This window comes from Tyto alba, unplaced genomic scaffold (genome assembly GCF_018691265.1).
Source record: "Tyto alba isolate M040663 unplaced genomic scaffold, T.alba_DEE_v4.0 Super-Scaffold_21, whole genome shotgun sequence".
In the NCBI taxonomy this organism is placed as follows: domain Eukaryota; kingdom Metazoa; phylum Chordata; class Aves; order Strigiformes; family Tytonidae; genus Tyto; species Tyto alba.
In genome coordinates this window covers 5385927-5407800 of record NW_024881295.1, presented here as the reverse complement: position 1 = coordinate 5407800, position 21874 = coordinate 5385927, and the positions used below count along the sequence as shown (strand labels likewise).

Genomic DNA, 21874 nt, shown 5'->3' with positions numbered 1-21874 from the left:
TATATAGTTTATATATTTTATATTATTTGTCTTTTTATATTAGTGAAAAATTAGTGAATCTGAATGTTACACAAATTATTTTAGATGTATAAAGAGTACCTGTGGTGGCGAAAGCTATGCTGTTTTAAGTAAAGTCAGTGTCTGATCTGAAGGGCGAGGTTAGATCTTTTCAAGGAGGAACTTGAGTTTGAATAAAGTATTAAATAATGAAGAAGAATGGCATAGCCTTTAAATTTTCCCTCTCTTTCTGGACAAACTTCAAAATGAAATAAATGCTTGGTCTGGTTTCTGGGGCTATGGGAAGTGCCTGTTCCTGGGCTCACTGACTAGCTGAAGGGCTCTGCTGTAGCCTTGCTTTCGGTGTAGTGGAGACACTGAGAAACGCATTGCAGCTTAAAACGCTCTTTAAGCGGCTCTGGTCTGCACTGGAATCTGATCTCAGACTACCAGGGGGCACGGAAAAGGTGCTGCCTTTGCTCCCCTGCATCCCGAGGGTGGTTGGCACATCAGCGCGCCCTTCCTAGGCGCAGCAACGAAGCACCAGCAGCCCTGTGCCTGTCTTGCATCATTTCACTTTGCCTTTGTGTTCTCTGTATTTCTAGCTCCCACTTCTTTTTCTCCACTTGGTTTGTTTCTTGTAACAGTCTCTCGCTGACTTTTTCCTGCTGGGCTTTCGGTTTCCCTTGCAGGTTCATTAAAGCGGCCTGCACGAATGCTGTGAGAAGGTTCAAAGCTCCTGTTGACCCTTTGAGTATCTCAAGGCAGCAGCCAGCAAGAGAAGGGGAACTTGCACCCTCACCCGCAGCCTCCAAACTGCCCCGGCTGTGGCCAGCGAACAGGGACTCTCCTTGGCATGACCTTGTGAGCAAGAGGTCTCAGAGCAGTCCTGAGCCCTTCGCAGGACAGGGCTTCTGCTGACGCCCAGCAGGCTGTCCGAAGCCAACATAGCCTCTTGTACCTTCGATGCTGTTGAGATAAAAGTCTCATCCAAGCACAGTGAGATGTCTTGCCACATGAAGTGAAGTATAGATTTCTAAACATTAAATTGCAGCACGCTGCTAGCAGGAAGCTGAGCAAGCTGACACCCAGGCTTGCACTGGGAAGAAAATTTCAGAGAGGCTGTTGCCGTGTGTTTGAGACAGGCTGCTGGAGGCTTGGGGTGGTGGTGTGTCAATAGCTTAACTTGAACACGTTTGGAAAATTACATTTTGGCTCACTCATGGACTTAACATAGCAGTTCCCTGAGAGATAAACAAGTAATCTTTCCTTTCTCTACCAATGGATGTGCTGGGGGGTGGCGGGGAGGGGCGTGGTTTCTCAATTCCGGCCCCCCCCCCCCCCCCCCCCCCCCGCTTCTCCCTATTACACAATTCCCATTTTAATTTCTTTAGTGGCTGTTCTTAAGTGAAAGTGGAATGCAGTGACATTCCAGATCAGCATCTGGAACAGCCCTTTCTCTTGGGGGAAAAATAGAGTCTCTAAAATGGGATGCAGACTGTGAGTTGCATAGATACATTTAGCAGTGCAAGGTTAGAGGAACTGTTGCGTTGGACTGACACTCCCAGGTTTCTTCCTCCTCACCTCTTCCCCTTTCTTCTTTCCCTTCCTCCTCTCCTTCTTTCCCTTTTCTTTCCTCATCCCCTTCCCCAGTAAGGACAATACTGAACTAAGAGTACATGTAAGCCATGGGTTTGGAGTTGGTCTAATTTCTGATGCTTATACATTTGATAAGGGGGGTTTGGGGGCTTTATATGTTCTGTTGTCTCTTCAGCACCACCAAAAACCAATTTAGCATGGTAGAAGTAAGTGGCTTACCTAAGTTTTGTTATATTGGTTGCTTTCTGCAGCTAATGGCCAAACAGCAGAGTGCCACAACCCTTTTTTTTTTTTTTTTAACTTAAAAGGTTTCAAATGTGAAACTTAACCAAAGTGAAGTTAAAATCTTACAATAAAAGTAGTATTGAAAACAAGGTGACAAATCAGCTGAGCTTTGTTTCTTTCCATAACTTTCTGGGGCAGAGAAATCTTTTGACTACCCAGTGACTTCAAACTTTTTTGTTAACTCCCTTTAAGCATGTCAGTCCTAACTCCACCTATATCCAGAAGACAGATGGTATGCGTTATGTATGAGTAGTGAAATGAGATACATGTGAAGTGAGGTGTCTGTTCCAGATAAAGGTGTTCAGCAGTTTAAAGCCAGACTTCTGCTGAAGACGAGCTAGTATCCTCCCAGGGATTTTCATGGGCCTAGGATGGTTTACACCAGATGAAGATCTGGTGCTTTATACATACATATATGACTTATTCATACGTACATATATGATTATTTCAACCTCATGCTTAGGAAAAAGGAAGTTTTAGGGTGATGAATAGATGGATCATAATGCAGCAACTTGTAGTTTTCTGGAGTTTGAAGAAAGCAGCTGGTGACTTCAGACCTCTGCACAGTAAAGACAGGTGATTTGCAATCCAAAAGCAGCCTGGCAATCTCCCTGCCTCTGAGCCTTGCCTCCCAGCACCTGTGAAGAGACAGGATACCCAAATCCCTTCCTACAGCACTGCTGTGCCTGGAGACCTCTGCAGAATAAGGCTGTGCTAGAAACCTGCCGCCTACAGAACAGCTGCCCAGTTGTTGGGAATTAGGAGGGACAGCTTGCTCTTATCCCAACGGCAGAAATTAAAAATACATGGGGAGCAAGGCACCCCATTCCCACTGAGTCTCCTTTGGACCCAGGGGTTCTGTGGTGTGTGTTTAACTCCCAAATGTGAGTCTCCATGCTTAGGATTTAAACGTCCTGTTGGATACATATAAGCAATAGCATTGCATTCAAAGCAGTGAATAGCTGACTGATATTCCAGACAGGAAGAAATCAGCTTAAAATTGTTTCTGTCAGGCTGAGGGCATAGTGTGAGTGAATTGGTACTTGTTTAAGAGAGGGCAGTGGGGGACAGAAGCCTCCTGTTTCAGCTTGTCAGAAGCAGAGACCCCAGTGACAGGTTCTGGGTATGTGCAGGAGTTTTGTTCGAATTTGTGTGGGTCATTGAAGAGAAGCATTGCAGGGAGCTTGCTGTCAGTGGTCAGGGCTGCCTGCGCAAACCTCGCCTGGGCTCTGCAGAAGGCACTTTTTCGGGAATAAAAAAAAAGCACAGCAGCTAGGTCGCTGCATCACAGGTGATCACCCCCGTTTCTTCCTCTTGTTGCTCTGACTTCCAGGAGGCTGGGTGGCAAATGGGTCTTGTGCTAAGCAAAGGTTTCAGAGTGTTTTGCACTGTGGCTTGACGAGCTACGATGCGTAGGGAAACAGGAAGGTGGCAAAATGCATGTGCGTGCTGTGGGATTGGTATATTTATTTGGACAAGAAGGTACACTAGGTAGGTACCACGACGCCATCCATTGCACAGAGTCAAACACACAAGATTGCTGACTGGCATGCCCTAAGGTAAAAGGATGGTTGAGAACATTATGATAGATAAATGAAATAATTTTTCCTAATGTTTGGGCTAGTTCTTCTTTGCTTTCCTACCTAGAGTACTCAGGGCCTGCATTTGTCAAAGCTTCCTCTGAAAGCACAATTCTTATCTGAGCCACAGTATCGGCTTTTCCTTTGCAGTGCTTTGATGAATCATTTCTCTTTTCATCTCAAGAATCAGTTATTACTGTTACGGGCTTTCCTCTTTTCATGCACTGCACCCTGACCATTGAAGAGTCCTTGAATTTCTTCATCTTTCCTGTCTAAATCACCAAATGCAGTTAAGAGCAATGTATCAGATCACTTGTTCCCATTCTTTGATGGTCTGGATTCCCACCTGAGGTATTTCTCAGTAACCAAATTCTCTTCCTAGAAAACTGCTTCTCTGGCTCCTGGGTACTGCAATATTGTTCACATCACCAAGGTTTAGTTTGGTGAAAGGTTCTGTAGAAATGTCAAATTCAGGTTGGTATTAATGAAAAACAGGCTGTTCCCTAAACCATTAAAACTAAGAATATGTTCTTGCAGGAACCAAGATGTCTTCACCAAATGATGTCAGTATGGAAGAAATACCACTGGAAGATGATGAGCGAGACAGCATAGAATACAAGATCCTAATGGCCTATGCCCAGCGGCGGTTGTCTGTCAGTAAATATGGGAAACTTCTGAAAAATGAGGCTAATGTGAAGAAATCATCATCCTTAATCAGGAGACAAGGAAAGGTTGACCATCAAAGGGACAAAGATGGACCAAGTCAAATATTAGTTTATCAGGGTGTCATGATGCAACAGCACAGCAAAGAGCAAGCGAAAACGAAATGCTTGCCTGCCTTTTGTCTGCCTTTTCTCTGCAGCAGAGAAGAGCAGGAAAAGCCCCCAGTGGTGTTACCACAAGGAAGTCACACGGCACATTTCACCATTCCTGAGGCACAATCTGAAAGCCTTCCACAAGGGAATTCTCAGCATCCAACAAGTATGTCTTAGTTCTTTCCTTTTGCTTTGTGTCTTTAATTCTTTCTCTAAATAGCTTAAAGGGCTGGTGGCCTGTGGAAAAGCAGGAAGAGGAAGGTGGTTTCTTTCACTTTCTGGTCACCTCTTAGGCTAGATTTATTGATTTCTAATTGGGAAGGCAGACTGCCAGATCTTCAGTAGTGCTTGCACACAGAAGATTCATGCTTGTGACTGGTTTTTCTCTTTTCCATTGTAAGGTGGCAGGTATTGTATAATTGCACAGATTGGGTTTTTTCCAAGCAATTGCACAGGATGGGTTTTTTTTTGACAAGTGTTGGCTTTTTTTTTTCACACCTGGCTAGAAAGAAAACAAAACACTTGTCAGACTGAAGACCTCCACACTAAAAATCAAGGAAGCGAAGTTATTTGAAGGCCCATTCAAGGAGATTTATCATGCAATAAATATTCCACAGTAAAGACGGAAGTGCCAGATTCCGTTTGAAACTCTGGTGCCAAGCAGTTGGCAGTGACCAGCCTCAAACACAGAGCAGACCGTGTCTCTGGGACACCTCTCATAACCCCACCATGCATCTTAAGTGGAAGAACCAGTCTTCCAGAGTTATCTAAGTCTCCTTTACATGTTCCTATTATATTAAGTCTGAACCTGCCCTCCCGTGTGTTGGGAGAAGAGGCAGTAGGCGGCTGCAATCCATCCGACATTCGGGGATCCCATCCACACAAGCATCTTGTACCCCAGCCCCCAAATCCTGCCCCGCACCAGGTGCTACACTGCAGGCAGATTTTACCTTCTCTGCTCTGGATCATAACTAATATTTTAACTTCTCATACAAGACTGGGAGAGGAGGATGAAGTATCCCCATTAAGTTGCCACGTACAGTATATGATAGGTTGCCATATTGTTTTCATATATATTTAAGGTAGGGGATTGTTTGTTTAATTTGTCCCAGCTCGATACTGTTGGTGTCACAGCGATTGCTCTCTCCTTTTACTGCACTTAAAGATATTTCTAAAAATTATCCATCACTGACTTCTCCAGCCTAGTGCCCCATCCCTGATCAATTTAACTGTCTGGGCCAGCTCCTACCCACCAAGCCCTTAACTCTCCCTGATGCCAAATCCAGCTCTGTCTCTCAGGAAAGGCTCCCTGCCTCAGCCCAGTGCCTTTTGCTAGGGGGAAATAACTTATAACTTTCCATTTTTTGATGGCCAGGGACATATGTGTGCATCCAGATACCTGGTTTTATGTTCATTTTATTTTCACATTGTGAGGGAACGTGCTTGAGAGTTTGGGTGCAATCACTTGATGGCCCTGCCAATGTGTCACCATGTTCCCTGCAGCATGGATGGCAGCAGGGCCTTGAGGTAAAACCTCCCTGTGCTGGGTGTTAACCTCCCTGGGAATCCTACTGGGCTTCAAATCTGGGCTGTACCTGCCCTTCAGCAGATTGCTGGACCAATTCCTAAAACAATAGTATTATTATTTATCACTTACAATGCTAGCAGCTGCGCTGCAAGCTTGGTCGGGCCATTCTGGAGCAAATGGGTGTGCTATTGTGGATTTCCCATCTACGTGGAAGGCCTGTTCAATTTTAAACCAGCTGCCTAATCTTAGGTTTCCAAGGTCATGAACAGGCTGATCCCCTTCCAAGAAATTTAGCAGCTCCCTGACAAGCTCTGCAGGCAGGTGAGGGGATAGAAATGTCTTGGGGTTGGTTCACTAGCCTTGAGATGGGGATTTTATTGGCTTCATTAGCCCCCGCTGCCCCCACAATAAACTCTGCTCGTGAATTTTACACGTGTTATGGGTCAGGCTACTGCTGATCTTGTCTGCATATCTGCTGGTCATTCAGGAGCTGTCACTTGGCAGTGGTGGTGGTGAGACCAAGTTTTGCATCCCAAGGTCTGTGAGGCGAATTGTAAGGAGTAGCACCTTTTAGATTTAACAACCTTGCAACAGCTCCTCCTGCTGTCTCTTCTCTAGCAGGATCCCCACTGGAGTGCCCTCACCAAGCGATGCCTTCAGCCAGTGAGGGTCATTACTCAGCTGAGTTCTCCCGATATTCATGTCTGCTTAATACAACAGTGTCAAGGACACAAGAAACTTTTGTGCTAGAGGTGCCTCTGAAGTGAAGTCTGCTTCTTCTTATCTCAGGATTAGCCTGTGAGAGCAAGGAAGGAGTATTCAAATACGTCATCTTTTCTGAATTCGGACCTATAGATGAACTAATCACGGGCAACACAACTAAGGTCTAAGATTCACAGTCCTATAGAGCAGTACTCTCATGTTTCCTAATACATGGTGTGCTTCTCGCTTGCAAGGATGTATGCTAGTGAACAACACTCACACTTGCTTCTGTATGGCCTCTGTATAGCCAGCTGCTGCTGGGATACTAGAGAGGGGTTATACTGTGTTACTTGTCTCTCTAAATTATCATCAGATGATCACAAGCAATAGCAAAACCCCAGCATGTATCTCTTCATAACCTCTGAGCACTTCCACCTCAGGGACCATGTAAATGAGTAAATCACTGAATTGTTTCCTGGAAAGATTAATTGCCGTCTTTATTTCCCACCCTCCTTCCCAAACAGGTGAAACAGCAGATGTTAACCACATTGCAGACAAACTTGCCAAGCTTGTTACTTCCAGATCCCAGGAATCTCCTTCAGATGTGTCATTCAAGATAGTGTATCATGCCCCATGTCAGAAACAAGATGATAGCCATCCTGCTGATGGACGTGAGGGCGAGGAACATGGTAAGGGTGAAGTATTTCATGCTCACAAGCAGTATGTCGGGTTGGGGTTGCACCTTGAGGCTTTCTCTAGACATGGTGAAGCACTCGGGACTTCGGCGGTAGGATGCTGCGAAGAAGGAAGTTTGCTCTGCTGGTTCTTGCTCTGTTGCCCATGTTTCAGGGACCGCTCTTGCAGTCCTCTAACAAGTCTTGACTGCTACTGCAATTGATGGGAGCATCCTTAAAAATCCAAGGAGGTGTGATGTGAAGAAAGGAGGATGAAGGCAGTGACGCAAAGTGACAGAGCAGCAGTAGGAGTGGGAGGGCTGCGGGCAGAGTAATACACGGGGGCAGAAAAGCCAAAGATCAATCATTGGGGCACTAATGTCTTGGCCAGTCCCTCTTCAGTGATGGGACAACACTGCTCAACAATCTGTGTTAGAAGTCTGAACTGCTTGTCTTTTATAGTGCCTGCAGAAATGTAGTTTCAATGCAAGCATTCAAGGGATTTCTGGTTACAAGAAGGATCCTGCCATACTTGCACTTTCTTTAGTCCAGCAAACCCAGAGTTTGTCATAATGAGTTACAGAAGGTGTAATTGGTAGTGGTGAAGGGATTATATTTTTTTTTCCTCTAATTTTAAGTTCATTTTTGTGGGCTTCCACTAGCTGCTCTTTTGTTCTGGCTTGTTATCAGACATACCTCAAAGCCCAAAGGGCTGGCAGTGGGATGCTAAAGCCCCTGCTCTTTCCCAGATTCTTAACTGGAGCAAAACATTGGGCAGATGGAGAAATAGCATTGCTTACTCCACACAGACTAGAACAGTGAGCCTTATCTTAAAATCTGGATACACAACTCTGAATTTGCCACAAAATAGCAGCTGTTTTCATGATTAAGTGACACAAAGGCTTTTGCCATAGTTTGCTATCTGGATCCTACTAGAAGGCTGCAATATTTATGTTACTCTTTTCTTTAACAGATGAAGAAAAGATAATAGAAACAATAGTTGCACTGTTAAGACAATCAGGGGACCGACTAGAAGAAAAGGTAACTCCTCCTGTTTTCAGGAGCTACACAGGCTAGAGGGTGAGAGATTACACTTCTCTTGGGAGTGAATGTTTTGTAACTTAGCACGCTCCGTCTCTATCCTGAACTTCTCTTTCCACATTTAGGGCTTTCTGAAACTTTCACCATTCATCCTGAAATATTTCTTAAGACTAATGGACTAGCAGATAACTGTTGGGGTGGGGGAGGAAGACAATAAAAAGGTGCATTTCAAAGAGGAGTCACTCACATCATTTCCACTGAGTTTCCTGGGACGCTGAGCACTTGACTGACTCTCAGAAACTCGTGTTCGCATTAATTTTGACATAGAAGTTATTTCCAGCGGACGGAGGGAAACTCTACAGCTTTGAGAGTTGCTGTACAGAAAGGGAAATAAATCTTCTGCATGCAGTTTAGAAAGTCCTGCTGAAAAGTTATAGAGGAACCCCTGCATGAGTCCATTAGTTGGAGTGCATGTTTTCTCTATTAAAAATATAGGTCCTTGTTCCCTTTACTCCCTTCTTTAGCTGCCCCTTCTGCTCTATAAAGGTATACTCCAACCTGGAGGATGTGCTCAGCTCCAGCAACAGAGAGGTACCCAGACACAGTGTAAGAAGCATCACAAAGACTGCCTGAGCAAAAGGAGCTTAGCATGGCAGCTGTTGCCAGCATTTCTCATAACCTTGCCCTTACTGTCATCTTCCCACTGCTCCTGTATTCCCATGTCTCCTCACCTGCAGGTCTCAATATCAGTGTCATGCTTGTTTTGCTTTCTCTCTCTCTGCTTCTCTCATTCAAACGCAAAAAAGCTGAAGATTTTTTTTGAGAAAAAAACATAGAGCCACCTCCTGAGCCTGAAGGTGCAGCTTTGCAGAGAGGTGCAGGGTTTCTGTGTCCTCTCTTGCATTTACCACCACGTTTAGACTATATTGCATGTATCACCTAGAGATGCTCTCCTTTCCCAGTAAGATGGCAAAAGCAATTCTGTCAAAAGTGGCTCAATTTAACCAATCCTTATTCTTATTTTCAGATCAAAAAGGACAGGGTTTTCTATCAGCATTTTCAAGGCATGCTGTCCTACACCTTCTTCAAGAGGATCACTGATTTGTTCCTGGAGGATGTCTCAGCAGATTCAACAAGCGAGACAACAGACCAAGTACAATTCACAAAAGTTGCCTTTACAATGGAAGTTGCTACCAGACTTACTGCTGTGGACAACCATCCTATGAACCTGGTCTTGGGCTTCGGGTTAAAGTACCTCAGAGAACACTTCAGGCCATGGATTCAGGACCAGGGTGGCTGGGTATGCATTTTGTCTCCCTTGGCTTGTGCATAACCTAAGGCACCTTGGAGCAGCACACTTTCACAGAACTAACATGGGCCAGATGCAAACCAAACCAAACTGCATATTCTTTAACACAGAGTGTAATCCAGCTGTGGAATTATTGGCTACAAAACATCTCCTATGCTGCAGTTTTTTTATTCACGTAGGTCCAAAAATCATTAGGAGATATTCCTGGCGGGCAGTTAAGTATAAAACACCATGCCTGGCACAGCCAGTCTCTCCACCACAAATAGCTGAAGGCTGGGAGAAACACCAGGAAACTTCACTCTCACCCTAATCATTTACTTCACCATTGAAGCGTGCTGTTGGCAGGTTCTGGGGACAGCATAGCAGTTGAGCAGTTCATGCAGTCTGCCCTTAGATCCTAGTCCTTTTGTGCTTCGTTAAATGCATGGAAACGTTCAGCAGAGGTACAGCCTATGTCTACTGGAATAGGTAGCACGTCAAGTCAGAAAATCCTACTGGCAAACCTACTGGCTGACCTTGGCAGAGTTGAAATTAGGATGAGGGTCCTCATTGCTTTTATAATTGTAAGTTTCCTTTCTATGTTACAGGAGAAGGCTTTGACTTCACTGGATCAGGAAGAAGTAGAGTAATCATCACTGAATTCATTCTTCAGAGTGCAGGAGCCTTCGGTTAAGGAACACACAGGATCTTAACCACAATCTGATGCCAGAATTATTAGTGGCTAGGTATTTTTAGTTTTTCCATGGAGGATTGGAGTGTTGCATGGCTAACTCTGATGGGTACAGTTCCACTTTCTTAAAATCAGTACTGATGTAGAAGTGTTCTTCGGTGGATATGGAGGCATCTCCAACTCCCCTGACAGTGGATAGATCAGCCCCACAGACAGTGATTTTAGGTACCTTTCTGAGTAGAGATGCTTGCCACTACTCCTATGGATGCACGTTAAATTGCAGGCTGGGGGAAAATATCAAAGTATGCAGTCGGGAACAACTGCGCTGTGATCGACCAAGCAAGACACATGCTGCCACCTCCGTGTGGTTCATAGTGGTAGCATCTATTATCAATCCCACAGTCTCTTGTTACAAGACATACCTACACACCACTATCAGTTTCCTCTCTCTCCTCCCCTCTTTCTTTGATTAGATTCTCCAAAGTACTGATGCCATTTTATACTTCTGAAAGGGACCGAGTAAGATAAATGAGGGCTTTTTAGTCCAGTGCCTCCTCTGTTCCCCCAAGAAAAGAGACTTCCTCAGATGCTTTTAATTTGAACTCTTCTGTTTTAAACCCCTTCAAAGCATAGCACGATAGATGTTGGCTTTTACAGCATTATTTTGTCCGTTAATGTGGAATATACAAGCATTGCGTGAGCTTTGTAGTTTGAGAAATATAAAACTTAACCTACCGTGTCAGTTTTCCTCCTTATTCAAAAGGAGCTGAATGCTCTGTGCAATCTCAGGGATTTCTCCATAAACTGAACTGGCCCTTCAGCCATTGAAAACCAGGGATCTGATTAGAGTTCTTGAATCTGTATGTGTGGCAGTGAAAGGAATAACAGTGCCTCATTTAGAGTAGAGGCAGATGTCAATGAAACTATTCATGATTTTGAGGCTTGGTTTGTGGCCTGTTTAGTTGGTGACTTTTGGATTTCCATCCCCCCCCCCCCCAAATCTCCAGTGGAGAAAGAGGGAATCTGGGACATCTGCTGAAGCTGTGAAGCTGTGGCATTGCTTCTGTGACTTTCCAGTACAAACAGGTAATGTTTCCTGAACAGGCTCTCTGCCTCTCAGTAGGATCTTCTTCCACTACGGGTGCTCATTCTGTACAAGTACATTAACTACAAAGATTGCATGAAGAAGTGATTAACGAATCATTAATTTGAATGAAAGTGATACAAAGCATTTTAATCAGATGTGCAGAATATGCAATGCTAACAAAGATCAAGTATTTTTCTAATAAACCTTAAATTTTCAACTCATGCGTAGCAAACTCTGCCTCTGTTTGGACGTGTATGTGTGAAACAAAAGATGGAGAAGGTGGAAGCGACTTACCTTTGTTTCCTTTCTTCAAAAGGTTTGGAAAATACTTGGTATGTCTCTCTACACTGTGAAGTTAAGATTCCCTTAGTTTTAACAAAATCCACTCTTTCTGGATCACATCAGATGTCCCCAGAGGAGGATGGTTTATGGGAGAGAGGCAAGAATTTGCTCAAAAATGTAAAGTGTTGTTCTTCTGCCTCTTTCTCCAACGTCTTTTTCCTGCGGAAAAAAAAAAAAAAAAAAAAAAGGTGAGGCGTTTTACCTTCCCACACATTGGAGGCTGCTGCATTATTATAAATACTGGTTTCCAGAGCAGGCTTGTTAGCTAGATCTTGGCTCTGAAGAACTAGATCTGATTCCATTTTAATTGCACTAAGACTAGACTTGGTCTGCTAGTGTACGCCAGTCTGCCATTAGTTGGGCTCTAGCTTATGGAAGTCACTTTTAAAATTTTGTCTGCTTGAATAACAGTCTGCTATTTAGTGAGGTGCAAATTCTGTGTTTGTGAGTGTGGTTTTCCAGCTGAAGGTTTAGCAGCCCAAAACCCACACTTGTCCCTCATCTCCAGTTTGGTACCTCAGGGCCAGTTTCCTGCTAAGAGCAGAGCCAACAGCAAAATAGACCAACTTGAATAGGAATGCAAAACTAGACATCTAAAAAAAAAACCCTAGACATCTATTTAGCTGGATTTTATTTTTCTCTAGGTTGTTAAGAGTGATTTTTTTTTTTTCAGTAGCAGTAGGGGCCGGCATAAGAAATCAGCCAAGTGAGCTGTTTCTTATTTAGTCATTCTTACATTTGTCATCCGCATCAGTTAGATTTTAAGAGCCATCTGCTCCTTTTATGGCAGGGATCTGTGGTAACCTCCTTGCTGGAACGATGGCTTTGGTTTATTTGCAGAGCAGTCAGCAAGGCTGAGCACTGAGCTGTTGCCACTGCTGCTGCCTGGCATGAATTAACAAAGCTCTACCACTGGCTCAACCAGCCTTCACCTTGCTACTTTTTAAATCTGTGATGACTGAAGTCATGGCAGACAAATGCCCGTGTTTTGGGTGTGTAGGGAAGCGGAGGGGATGTTGTGAGGGAGGACAACTGGCCACGCCTTCATTTTACCTTGATCTCTAAAAGATATCTTTGTGTTTAGCTGTAGGACCCTCCGGTGCCGGTTTGGGGTGTTACTGTTGAAACAAGAAGTGTCACTTGGGATTTTTCTTGCTGTATATCTACCCAGGACAGCACCATGCTGTTTGCTGTATCAGCAAGCTTTATTTTAAAATGAGCTGATTTCACTGTGCATTAAGGTTGCAATGACAGAGTTTAGCCCTGTGCGGGTGATGCTGGTTTTCATTTTTAAAGGACACCAGAAGTGTCCTGCAGCTGCCTTCTGCCCTGTGTTAAGGGGAGACAATCCTCTGGGGTGCCTGGTGGTAGCACCCGCGAGCTGCTGTCCCAGCCCCACGCCAGAGCCGGGGCTCCAGCAGCGAGCGGGACCTGCCCCGGCTGCGTCCCTGGAGCGGCTGAAGGCAGCGGGCGAGGAGATGCCACTGGCCACGTGCACACGTGTTGCACAGAGGAGCTCTGCCCCGGCTCGTGGCCACAGCGTCCCTCGCTCCGGTGAGTAAGCAGGAGGCAGAAACAGTAGAAAACTGTCCAGAGCCTTCACCCAAACCCAAACATTTTACTTGTCTCTTACTTACCTTGATTTCTTTCAGCTCTCAGGAAATGCTGGCGAATCCAGTACTTCTCCAAAATAGGCTGATGAGGCTTATGGAGGCATCCTTGGGTCTTCTCACGGCATCGCACAGTCTCCCTTTTTTCAGCTGGTTCTCCTTTCTCTCCTTTCCACAGGTGCGTAGCGTGCTGCTACTGCCGATACACACATTTGAGCAGACAGAAAAGCAGCAGGTGGACAGAAAGTGAATTGCAGCAAAGCACTGGGGGGAATAGCTCCATAGACACCATTGTGTCTGAAAAGTGAATTTACTGCCTATGACTTGTCTGCTGTAAAGCCTCACGATCTGGAATAAGCTCAGGGTTAAAAGTTCACAGCTGGGGTGTTGTAGTGCGAGGGAGGGCTGAGGACCAAGCAGAAAACGTTAAAGCTGATTGCCTTGCTTGTCTGCTGTCTGTGGCTGTGATGCTCCTGCCAGGGATGGTGTAAACCCCAGAAATGAGACAGAAATCCCAGCTCTGTTGCACGATACCTAGCACAGCAGGTTGTAGGGTGGGGTTAGAAGTTGTTCTGGGATTGGGGCTACTGCAATCCGCCCTAGTCAACCCCCAGAGAAGGTTTCTCTTGTGCTCCATGACTTGATCCCCTGCATATCAGCTGCAGCCAAAGCAGAAAGCTTTTCACTGTGCGGGTGCAGAGACAACGCATTTTCCTGCCTGGGGTGGTAGAAATGATGGGTTGCAAAAAGATTTCTTGCTGGGCCCAGCATCTTTGCCGGCTGATACAATCTCTGTGCTGACTTTCACGACAGTCCTCCCCTTGTCTTTCTACCCCAGCATCACTTCTGGCAGATCCATGTCAAACGTGGCTCTTGTCTCTCCTCGGAGGGGAAGCTCAGATGCTTCCCAGCCAAAGCTAGCATGCTAAAGAGGAAGGGAACTGAGTACATTGCTGGAGGGAGATGGAACTTAAGTTTTGAGAGGTTAAATACCCAAAGAGGAACCTTCTGTCAGCCACTGCAGTGGTTGAGCTTTAAATATTCATTACACACAGCACTGCAATGGAAAATTTGGGTTATGCTTATGTTAGCTTCCCTAGAGATCTGAACGTGGATTTTCCTGCATGCCAGTTAGCTGTTCTAACCCGTGTCGATGTGGACAACACCGCCAATATTATCCTCTTTGCTCCCCCTCGACCTGAAATAGTATATCCAGCAAAGTACCTGCTAGATTGGTCCTGTTTAGTGAAGAGGCAAGAGGACAGCTTGTATCAAGGAGCCCATCGCTGCTCAGACTGAGGGCTCTGCTCCTGTCTGGTGGCAGAAATGCTGGCAAGTGCGGGACTATTTTGGTTAAGCGAGGCCTGAAGGAAGTCTTTGGCGATGCTAGCAGTGCCTAAATGTTCAGTGTAGGTGAGTGCAGTGAAATTAAAATCTTTTGGTGGGTCAAGGCTCTAGGATGAGGCAGAGGCAGGGATATGAACTGTACCGGGATACAGGAAACTGACACATATGCTCTGTATTTAAAGTAGTTGTGCGTGCCTGGCTTCAGCTGGCTTGGGGTTTTTTTTCTTTCATTGAACTTGTGTGTCTTTGCGTGTTGGGAAGGGTGCCTTCCTATGAGCACCTGGGTTACAAAGATTTCCTGTGGGGTGGGAAATACGGGAATTGCTTCAGGCATTATCATCATGTGAAGCATCAGAGAAAAGGTGAAGGTGACCGCGTGACTGACCTTCTCTGGAAATCTGTGGAAAGCTGTTAACAGCAGCCAAGTCTTGTGCTTTGCCTTGCCAACCCCAACATCAAAAAACTGAGTGATCACCTCAACCTCTCCCATAAAAACCCTGAAAGATCAACCCCCTTAGGCAGCGTACCGGGGTTTTCAAAATTGTTGTGGAGGCTGGGTGTCATAGGTGCCTTCTGCATTTTATCCTTTCAGGGAAATGCAGATCATTTGGTTACTTTCTCTCCAGAAGCAGGAGAGCGAGGGCTTGTAGCAGTCCTGTGCAGGTTCAAGTGACGGGGACCCGAGTGCCCACAGTGAAGTCCTAGACTTAGCCATAAGAGACCACAGGTTAAAAACCCCCAAACCTTAAAAGTTTAAACACCTGACTCCAAGCCTGAACCCTAGGCTGGATACCTAAGAGACCTCAGAATATCTGTTAGATCTTGGGTCCTCCTTGAAAATGGATTTCTGCCATCGGGAGGGCAGAGCGCCCAAGCCAGAGGAGGTCACGCAGGAGGGGGCAGGGCTATGAAATGCACGGGCCCCTGGAAATGTTCGCCTGGCCCAAACCTGCTCCTGTGTCCCTCGGCTGTGCCCGGAGGTGCCACCCCGTGCACTTGCTCCCCCTTCCCTCGCTGCGTCCCTGCAGGTGGAGAGCGGCCGGCGCGGGGGGCCGGCCCCAGCCAAGCCAGGGGGAACCTCCCTCCGATTAAGTGAAACTTGCCCTTAAAACTGGAACAAACAAACAAGCAATGCTAGCAAGCCCGAAAAAACTCGCATGTGCTCTGTCGAGCCTTAGTGTGAAGTGATGTGTAAAAGTATTAGCAAGGAATAGGGCAGAGTTCAGTGCTGAGGTCAGGCCTCTGCTTTTAATTAAGGCAAGTAGGAGTCAGGAAAGACAATATCCCATTATTGAGTGGGTAGTGCCTGTCATGTTAGATGCAGTGTCTGCATTCAATTAAAGGAGGCAAATTAGCCTTTAGTGCCAGAAGAAAAACCAAAATGAGAGCCAGTTTGATGGACCAAAATTAAATGTGAGACAGGAAGAATTTATCATCCCCACAAAAACGTTTGGAATACACATTGGAAAGAAACTTCAAGAAATCCATGGAAATGCTTTGAAGGGGAGTGACTCACAATCACTTTGAAGGCTAAGTTTTCTTTTTACTTTCTGCTTTTGAAAAAGGTTTTAAGATTCATAAACTGTATTTTGCTCTAAGTGGGAGGGCCTGGGATAACTTTCTTCTCCCCACTCCCTCAAGTGCTACTGAGCAAACTGCTTATCCTCTTTGCTTACCACTGGGCCCCTGAGGGGTGATGCTCAGCATCCCCTCCTGGGCACAGTTCTGTCACCCCAGCAGTGTGAAAAACAAGCGGGCAGTTACAGGTTGACACTGCCTTCTCTTCTCCTGCCTGGACAGACCATAGGACAAAGCGTAGGAAAATATGCAGCTACATCCGTGTGGATATGTACACCAGGGTCTCTCGTATGGGGAAGAGGAGCAGGAAAACCTGCAAAACACTAATTACCACCATTAAGTGGTTGCCCCACCACTACTAAAGCTTTTCAAAAGAAAGGGTTGGCAAGTATCACAGTGTTTTACCTACAGTGACTCAAGCAAAGTGAGCTGAAAACCACCATGGGAACAAATTTGCTGCTAATCCTATGCATGTGAGCTCACGGTTCATTGATGAGGATTTGGTGCAGACGTTATCAAGCATCTCAGCTCAAAAGTAAGTTGGCTAATTACCTTCTGGCCTTGGGGTCCCTCTTTCTAGCAGCCCAAGGACAGGCAAAGATTGGCTCTCTCACAGCTATTGCAATGTTGAGTATTTTGCTATAGGTATTCCCTAGAGGGATGGGCTGTCACTTTCTTTGTGCACATACCAAGATAAAAATATACAAAACTCCAAAAATCCAGTATTTGTGTTTTTTCCTGAAAAAATTGCAATGAAAACAGTGGAGGCAGCTCTAATTACAAATAAGGTGCTGAGCTCTTCTAGGTGTATAAAGATATAGATAATATAGATTATATAAAACACATTAAAAAACCACAAAGGTGTAAAAGATCCATCAGATCACTGAATCTATTCTGTCTGGAAGGAACCAATGCAGAAATCATTAAATACAAAACCAACGTCACAGTTGCAATGCAGCAGTAACAGAGAGAGAATGAGAGAGAGAGAGAGAGGAGTATATTCTTACTCTTGATGCTGCATGTGAAATTCAATTCCTTCTAAGGACTTTTAGACTTATGAGTAGCAAAGCTCCTTTGTGCAGAAGGGAGGGATCTTCATATTTAACATGATCCTTGCTTGCAATGCTTTTTTTATTTTTCCCCCCAACTCTTCTAGGTCACAAAATAATACAGGAATAGAAGAGACCAGGGATCATTTCAAATATGAAGTGGTCTCACACAGATATGCAATAAAGAAGAGCGTCTTGCCAAAACCAAAACAAGAAAACCAACGCACACCCTCCCTCTCTGAAACAATCTTTTCATGACTTGCAGTTGGCTCCCAGTGGCATGCCAGAGCCAGGAGACCAAATCCACCAAGTACCTGCTTCAGCAGCAGCAGCTAGTTGTGCACAACAGCAAGACAAATGCCAGGTAATTGGAAACAAATGTTGGAGAAACCCTGCAGTGAATGGTGAATCTGAATTGCCAAGCCCTCTTAGCCCTACAGGTTCTTTGCCCGATGCCTTTTACAGTCACAGAGAGAGAGGTTTTATTACCAACATAAAATTAACTCAGGGAAATGAACAATGGGGACATGAGGGTTACATCTCGTCCGTCCTCTTGGTCCTCTCTTTTTGGAGTCATCTAAAGCTGAAGGATGATTCAAACATCAGATGGAAAGAGTGTGGAAGGAGCCAGGTATCTCAAAGCAGCAGAAAACCCCAGGTCTCCCTTGCCCACCTGTTCCCACGCCCCCCTGTGCTGACAGACAGACCTGTGCTTTCTAAGAAGACCTGGGAAAAAACAAGAGCAACTCTTCTTTACCTGGTGCCAGTCACCAAATAACTTTCCCTCAGATTCCGGATTTATGACAAGCCCGTACTTCTGTCTAATTTTTGACTTCTGAGTATTTTTTGTCTCTTTTTGGGAGACAGAGGGATGCTAGTAGAGGAGACAATTGGTATCCATTCCTCTCCTTCAAAATCTGAAGGAACACATCTTTCCTACTCAATTACTCAAGTTTAACCCATGCCAGCTCTTTTCCCCAGCTGTTCAGGACCCGCCGGGGTGCAGGAGTGCCTGCGGAGAAGTGGTGCTGGGCTTCCCTCTCCATCAGGGTGCCCCGCGCCCGTGCGCTCCTCTTCCCAGGGGCCCCTCTCCCTGGGAGGGAGCTTTTGCCACCCTTCCCCGTCACCGCCGCGTCAAACCTCTGCGCCCATCTCCCCCCCCCCCAATACCACCTCCTTCCCTCACACCTGCAAACGCCAGAGCCCCCCCACCCCGAGGGGGGACAGGAGGACCTCGAGAGGTTGGCCAGGCTGCCGAGGAGCAACGTAGCACCAGCTGCCCTCAGCCCAGCACTGGATGCTGGGCCAAAACCAAGGGGGATGAAGCAGGGGGCCGGGGGTTTTGGGGAGGTGGATGCAGTGCAAAGGCAGTGTGGAGAGGACTTACGAGCATCGCACTGGAAGGATGGGAGAGAGAAGTACGTTCTTTTTTTTTTTTTTTTTTTTTTTTTAAAAAAAAAAAAAATCAGCCTTTGTTATTAGTGCTGCTGGTGGAACAACTTTCTATTAGAAGCATCTGAAAGTGGTTATCTTCCATAAAGTAATTCATCCCTAACAGCTGTGTTTCAGAACAACAGCCCACGTTAAGCCATTCGTGCAGCAATGCTGCAGCCACAGGGTTCCTCAAAACACTCACAGGATGGAAAGAAGAAAGTGGCGTCAAGGGAGGAATCACTCTGTCTCCAGCAAACAGAGCATGCCTGAAAACCATAAAGTTAGGAAAAATACACCAATGGATTTATTATTTTTTTAAAGCATCTATTGCCTCATGAGCCATTTTAATCAAGAATTCACTTACAAACTCTCCTCCCATCCACAGTAAGGGTCATTTTCTGATCTTCTCTTCTTTGTCTTTTCAGCACAGGGCATGTTTGCCTAAAATCTGGCTCTTCATCTGCAGGGTTCACCTGCTGCTCGCTTCCCACCCGAAGTCAAACTGGCACGTCAGCAACACCACGCTCATTTCCACAGCAGCCAAACGCGATTTCACAGCGAGGACAATGGCGGCCTCCGCTACGGAATGAGCCACAAAAGCACATGAAATGCCCTTGGAGGCCAAGGTCTGGCTTTCATTAGGCACTCCACGTTGTGGGAGCCAGGGGAGGTACAAGGCAGGGAAGAGGCCGTACACAGGCGCAGCTCCCGGGAGCTCCCGCGAGCACCAGCGAGCGTACGGGAGGACGGAGGGCTCGCGGCACGCTGGGGCGTCTCAGCTGACTCCTGACGCCTCGCCCCCATCTCCTCCAGCTTGCCTGCTGCCCTCCAGCCAGCCCCAAACCCTGGCAAACTGGTAACTCTTGCTGGCGTGAGAGTGCCTCGCTGCCTAAAGGCACAGTCGGGGCAGTGCCCGAGAGGGATCGCTCCCCCCAGGAAGCCCTTACGGTCTCACAAAGCGCCCAGCACAGCCACGTTTTCTGCCCTGTGAAGCCACCATGCTGATTTCTGTCCAGCCGCTCCTCAATTAGGAACAAAAGCGGCACAGCTCCCTTCTTGTGAGCCAAATCAACGAAGGCCTGAGCAGAAAACATCTTACCTCACCATGTTACCCTCACGGGCTCCCTCAGCCGTGACGCACTGCCTCTCCCCGCTCCCCTGCCTGCCCGGACCTTCGCCAGGTGAGGCAGGGGAACCAGAGGCACTGAGGTTTCTGCAGCTTCGCTTCAGAACTTGCTTGTTTCACAGGTGTTTTCTTTTCCTGCTTTAAAGACACAATGGAGGCAGGGAGAAACTGAGCACATCTCCAAGGTCACAAATCCAGCAACCGGCTCACGCTGGCCACAGCCGCTGCGAGGCCTTACCCAGTGCCGGACCTGATCAGCCCGGGCACCTTCCCCTCACACACAGCCACTGACTCCCCTTTCACTTCTTTATTCCCACCGTTTTTTTTCCTATGGATGTGAACACAAGGGAATGCTTTCGGTTGCTTCAGCATGCCCCTTCTTCCCCACTCGTCCAGTACCAAGATGGCAGGGGGCAAGGACAGGGGGGTGCTTATGTGTCCTGTTCTCCCACATTCATTCTCTCCTCCCTGCTGGAGTACTGGGGGTCTCGGTGAGATGGGGCCTCTCTCACACTGTCTCCTCTGCTCCCTCCTTAGCTGATCTCGTCTGGCCCCACAGGAGTCAGGCCCCGTAATGAATATTTCACTCCTAGCACGGATGGGGTGCCGGAAACACAGGACTCCCTGCTTTTCTGCCAGACCCCTCTGGCCCTTTGCCCCCAACTGCCCAAGCTGTTCCTTTTCTCCACCCTTGCCAGGTTACTGCTCCTGGGGTCCCTGCCACGCCAACCAGGCACGCTGTTCTTACAGCAATGCTGAGGAGCAATTGCTGCGTTCCTGAGAGACTTAAGGAAGCCACCTGTAACATCATCCTTTCTTATTGCCACACACGTCCAGAACCCTTCCTACCATATGCCCTGCGTCCTTTATTCATCTTTTTTAACGCTCTACTTTCCTGGTTCCCCTCCATGTACATCCTCGGAGAGGAACGAGGAGCCCGGATCACAAACACAACCACCTCATCACACCTCTCCTCTCTCCCTACAGCCCTTCCAGCTACGTTGGTCCTCTCTGCCCACCCCTGATGTGCAACCTTTTCCTACTGCTCTACCTACACAGGGAAGTCGCCCAGGAAACTGGGAGCAGCTCTTACAGCACCTGAGCTGCGGTGAAGGCTTCTGGGCTTTCCTCCTGGGACAGCCGGGCGCTTTACCACAGGCTCCCAGCACCCCAGTAGCCATCAGAGCTGCCTCTGGCCCTTTATTTACCAAACTACCAGCAGGCATCATCAGTGGTTTGCAGCATGTTGCTCAGGGCAAGGCAGTGGGAGCTTGGTGGTGGGTCACTCAGTCATTCCCTCCCAGCCAAGTGCTCTGCAGGTTTAGGTGGTTATTGGATTCTTGGCAGGGAGACAGGGCTAAGAGTTTTGGCAACACTGACAAATAGAAAACACTTACCACATGGAATCTTCCATCTCCTCAGAGCCAAATGATACTCTTTACATGTCCTCAGAGAAGCAAACTTCATAGTTTCTGCAGAGCATTTGCCTTAAACTCATGAAAAAGGTACCTTGCTGTGAAGGCAAAGCTGTGGTCAGACCGCTGCTGTGGCACACCAAGCCAGCTAACCCAAGCACCAGCCCTCCTTTCTTACCAAGCAGTTTCTTTATGCAACAGAGGGTGTATGCAGGGGAGGGCCAGCAGCACCCACTCTTTCCTACAAACAGGCATTTGGCTGCCATCACAGATCTTGTGGTGATCAAGAGCAAGGTAAAGCTTGTTTACCCAGAAATGCAGTTTCTACAGGAGAAATGAGTTTTTTGTTGTTATTGTTTTACTTTTAAAAAAGTCCCTAAGCCCAGCCATATCTTACATTCCCAACCTGATGCACCAGGAAAAGGGATGCAGGAACAGCTGCTGCACACAGCAGGTTTGATACAAGGCAAAACTTCCCCTTGGCAGGGGTCTGACTGGCAGTTCTAGCAAACATGCCTCGATTCCCATGCCCAGCTAGCTACAAACTCTCCTCCGAAAACAGGTTAAACACGTTCAGCAGTTCCCCTCCAGGAACAAGCGCGTGATTTTGCATTCTCACCTTCTTAGAGAAGTGTGTGATTTTGCATTCTCACCTTCTTAGAGAAGTGCCGCCAATACTGTTGGAT

General features: G+C 46.6%; 1 protein-coding gene and 1 long non-coding RNA gene across 2 annotated transcripts; one reads left to right on the top strand and one right to left on the bottom strand.

Annotated features, from left to right (window-relative positions):
- Positions 1 to 4006: 4006 nt before the first annotated feature.
- Positions 4007 to 11363, top strand: BCL2L14 (BCL2 like 14). Its single transcript, XM_009964360.3, has 5 exons — positions 4007 to 4442; positions 7031 to 7195; positions 8154 to 8221; positions 9249 to 9521; positions 10118 to 11363. The coding sequence occupies exons 1-5, from the start codon at positions 4007 to 4009 to the stop codon at positions 10157 to 10159; spliced, it is 984 nt and encodes a 327-aa protein (XP_009962662.2). The 3' UTR covers positions 10160 to 11363.
- A 224-nt stretch (positions 11364 to 11587) lies between these two features.
- On the bottom strand, positions 11588 to 21277 carry LOC116959998. Its single transcript, XR_004406114.2, has 4 exons — positions 21171 to 21277; positions 19747 to 19911; positions 13267 to 13435; positions 11588 to 11788 (listed from the first exon to the last, which is right to left on the bottom strand). It is a non-coding gene; the product is annotated as an uncharacterized LOC116959998 (long non-coding RNA).
- Between the last annotated feature and the right edge of the window lie 597 nt (positions 21278 to 21874).

Excerpts from the sequence above, each read along its gene's own strand:
- BCL2L14 (XM_009964360.3), top strand. The coding sequence starts at position 4,007 with ATGTCTTCACCAAATGATGTCAGTATGGAAGAAATACCACTGGAAGAT. Across the intron at positions 4,443-7,030 it reads GAATTCTCAGCATCCAACAA|GTGAAACAGCAGATGTTAAC; the intron begins GTATGTCTTAGT and ends CTTCCCAAACAG. Across the intron at positions 7,196-8,153 it reads ACGTGAGGGCGAGGAACATG|ATGAAGAAAAGATAATAGAA; the intron begins GTAAGGGTGAAG and ends TTTCTTTAACAG.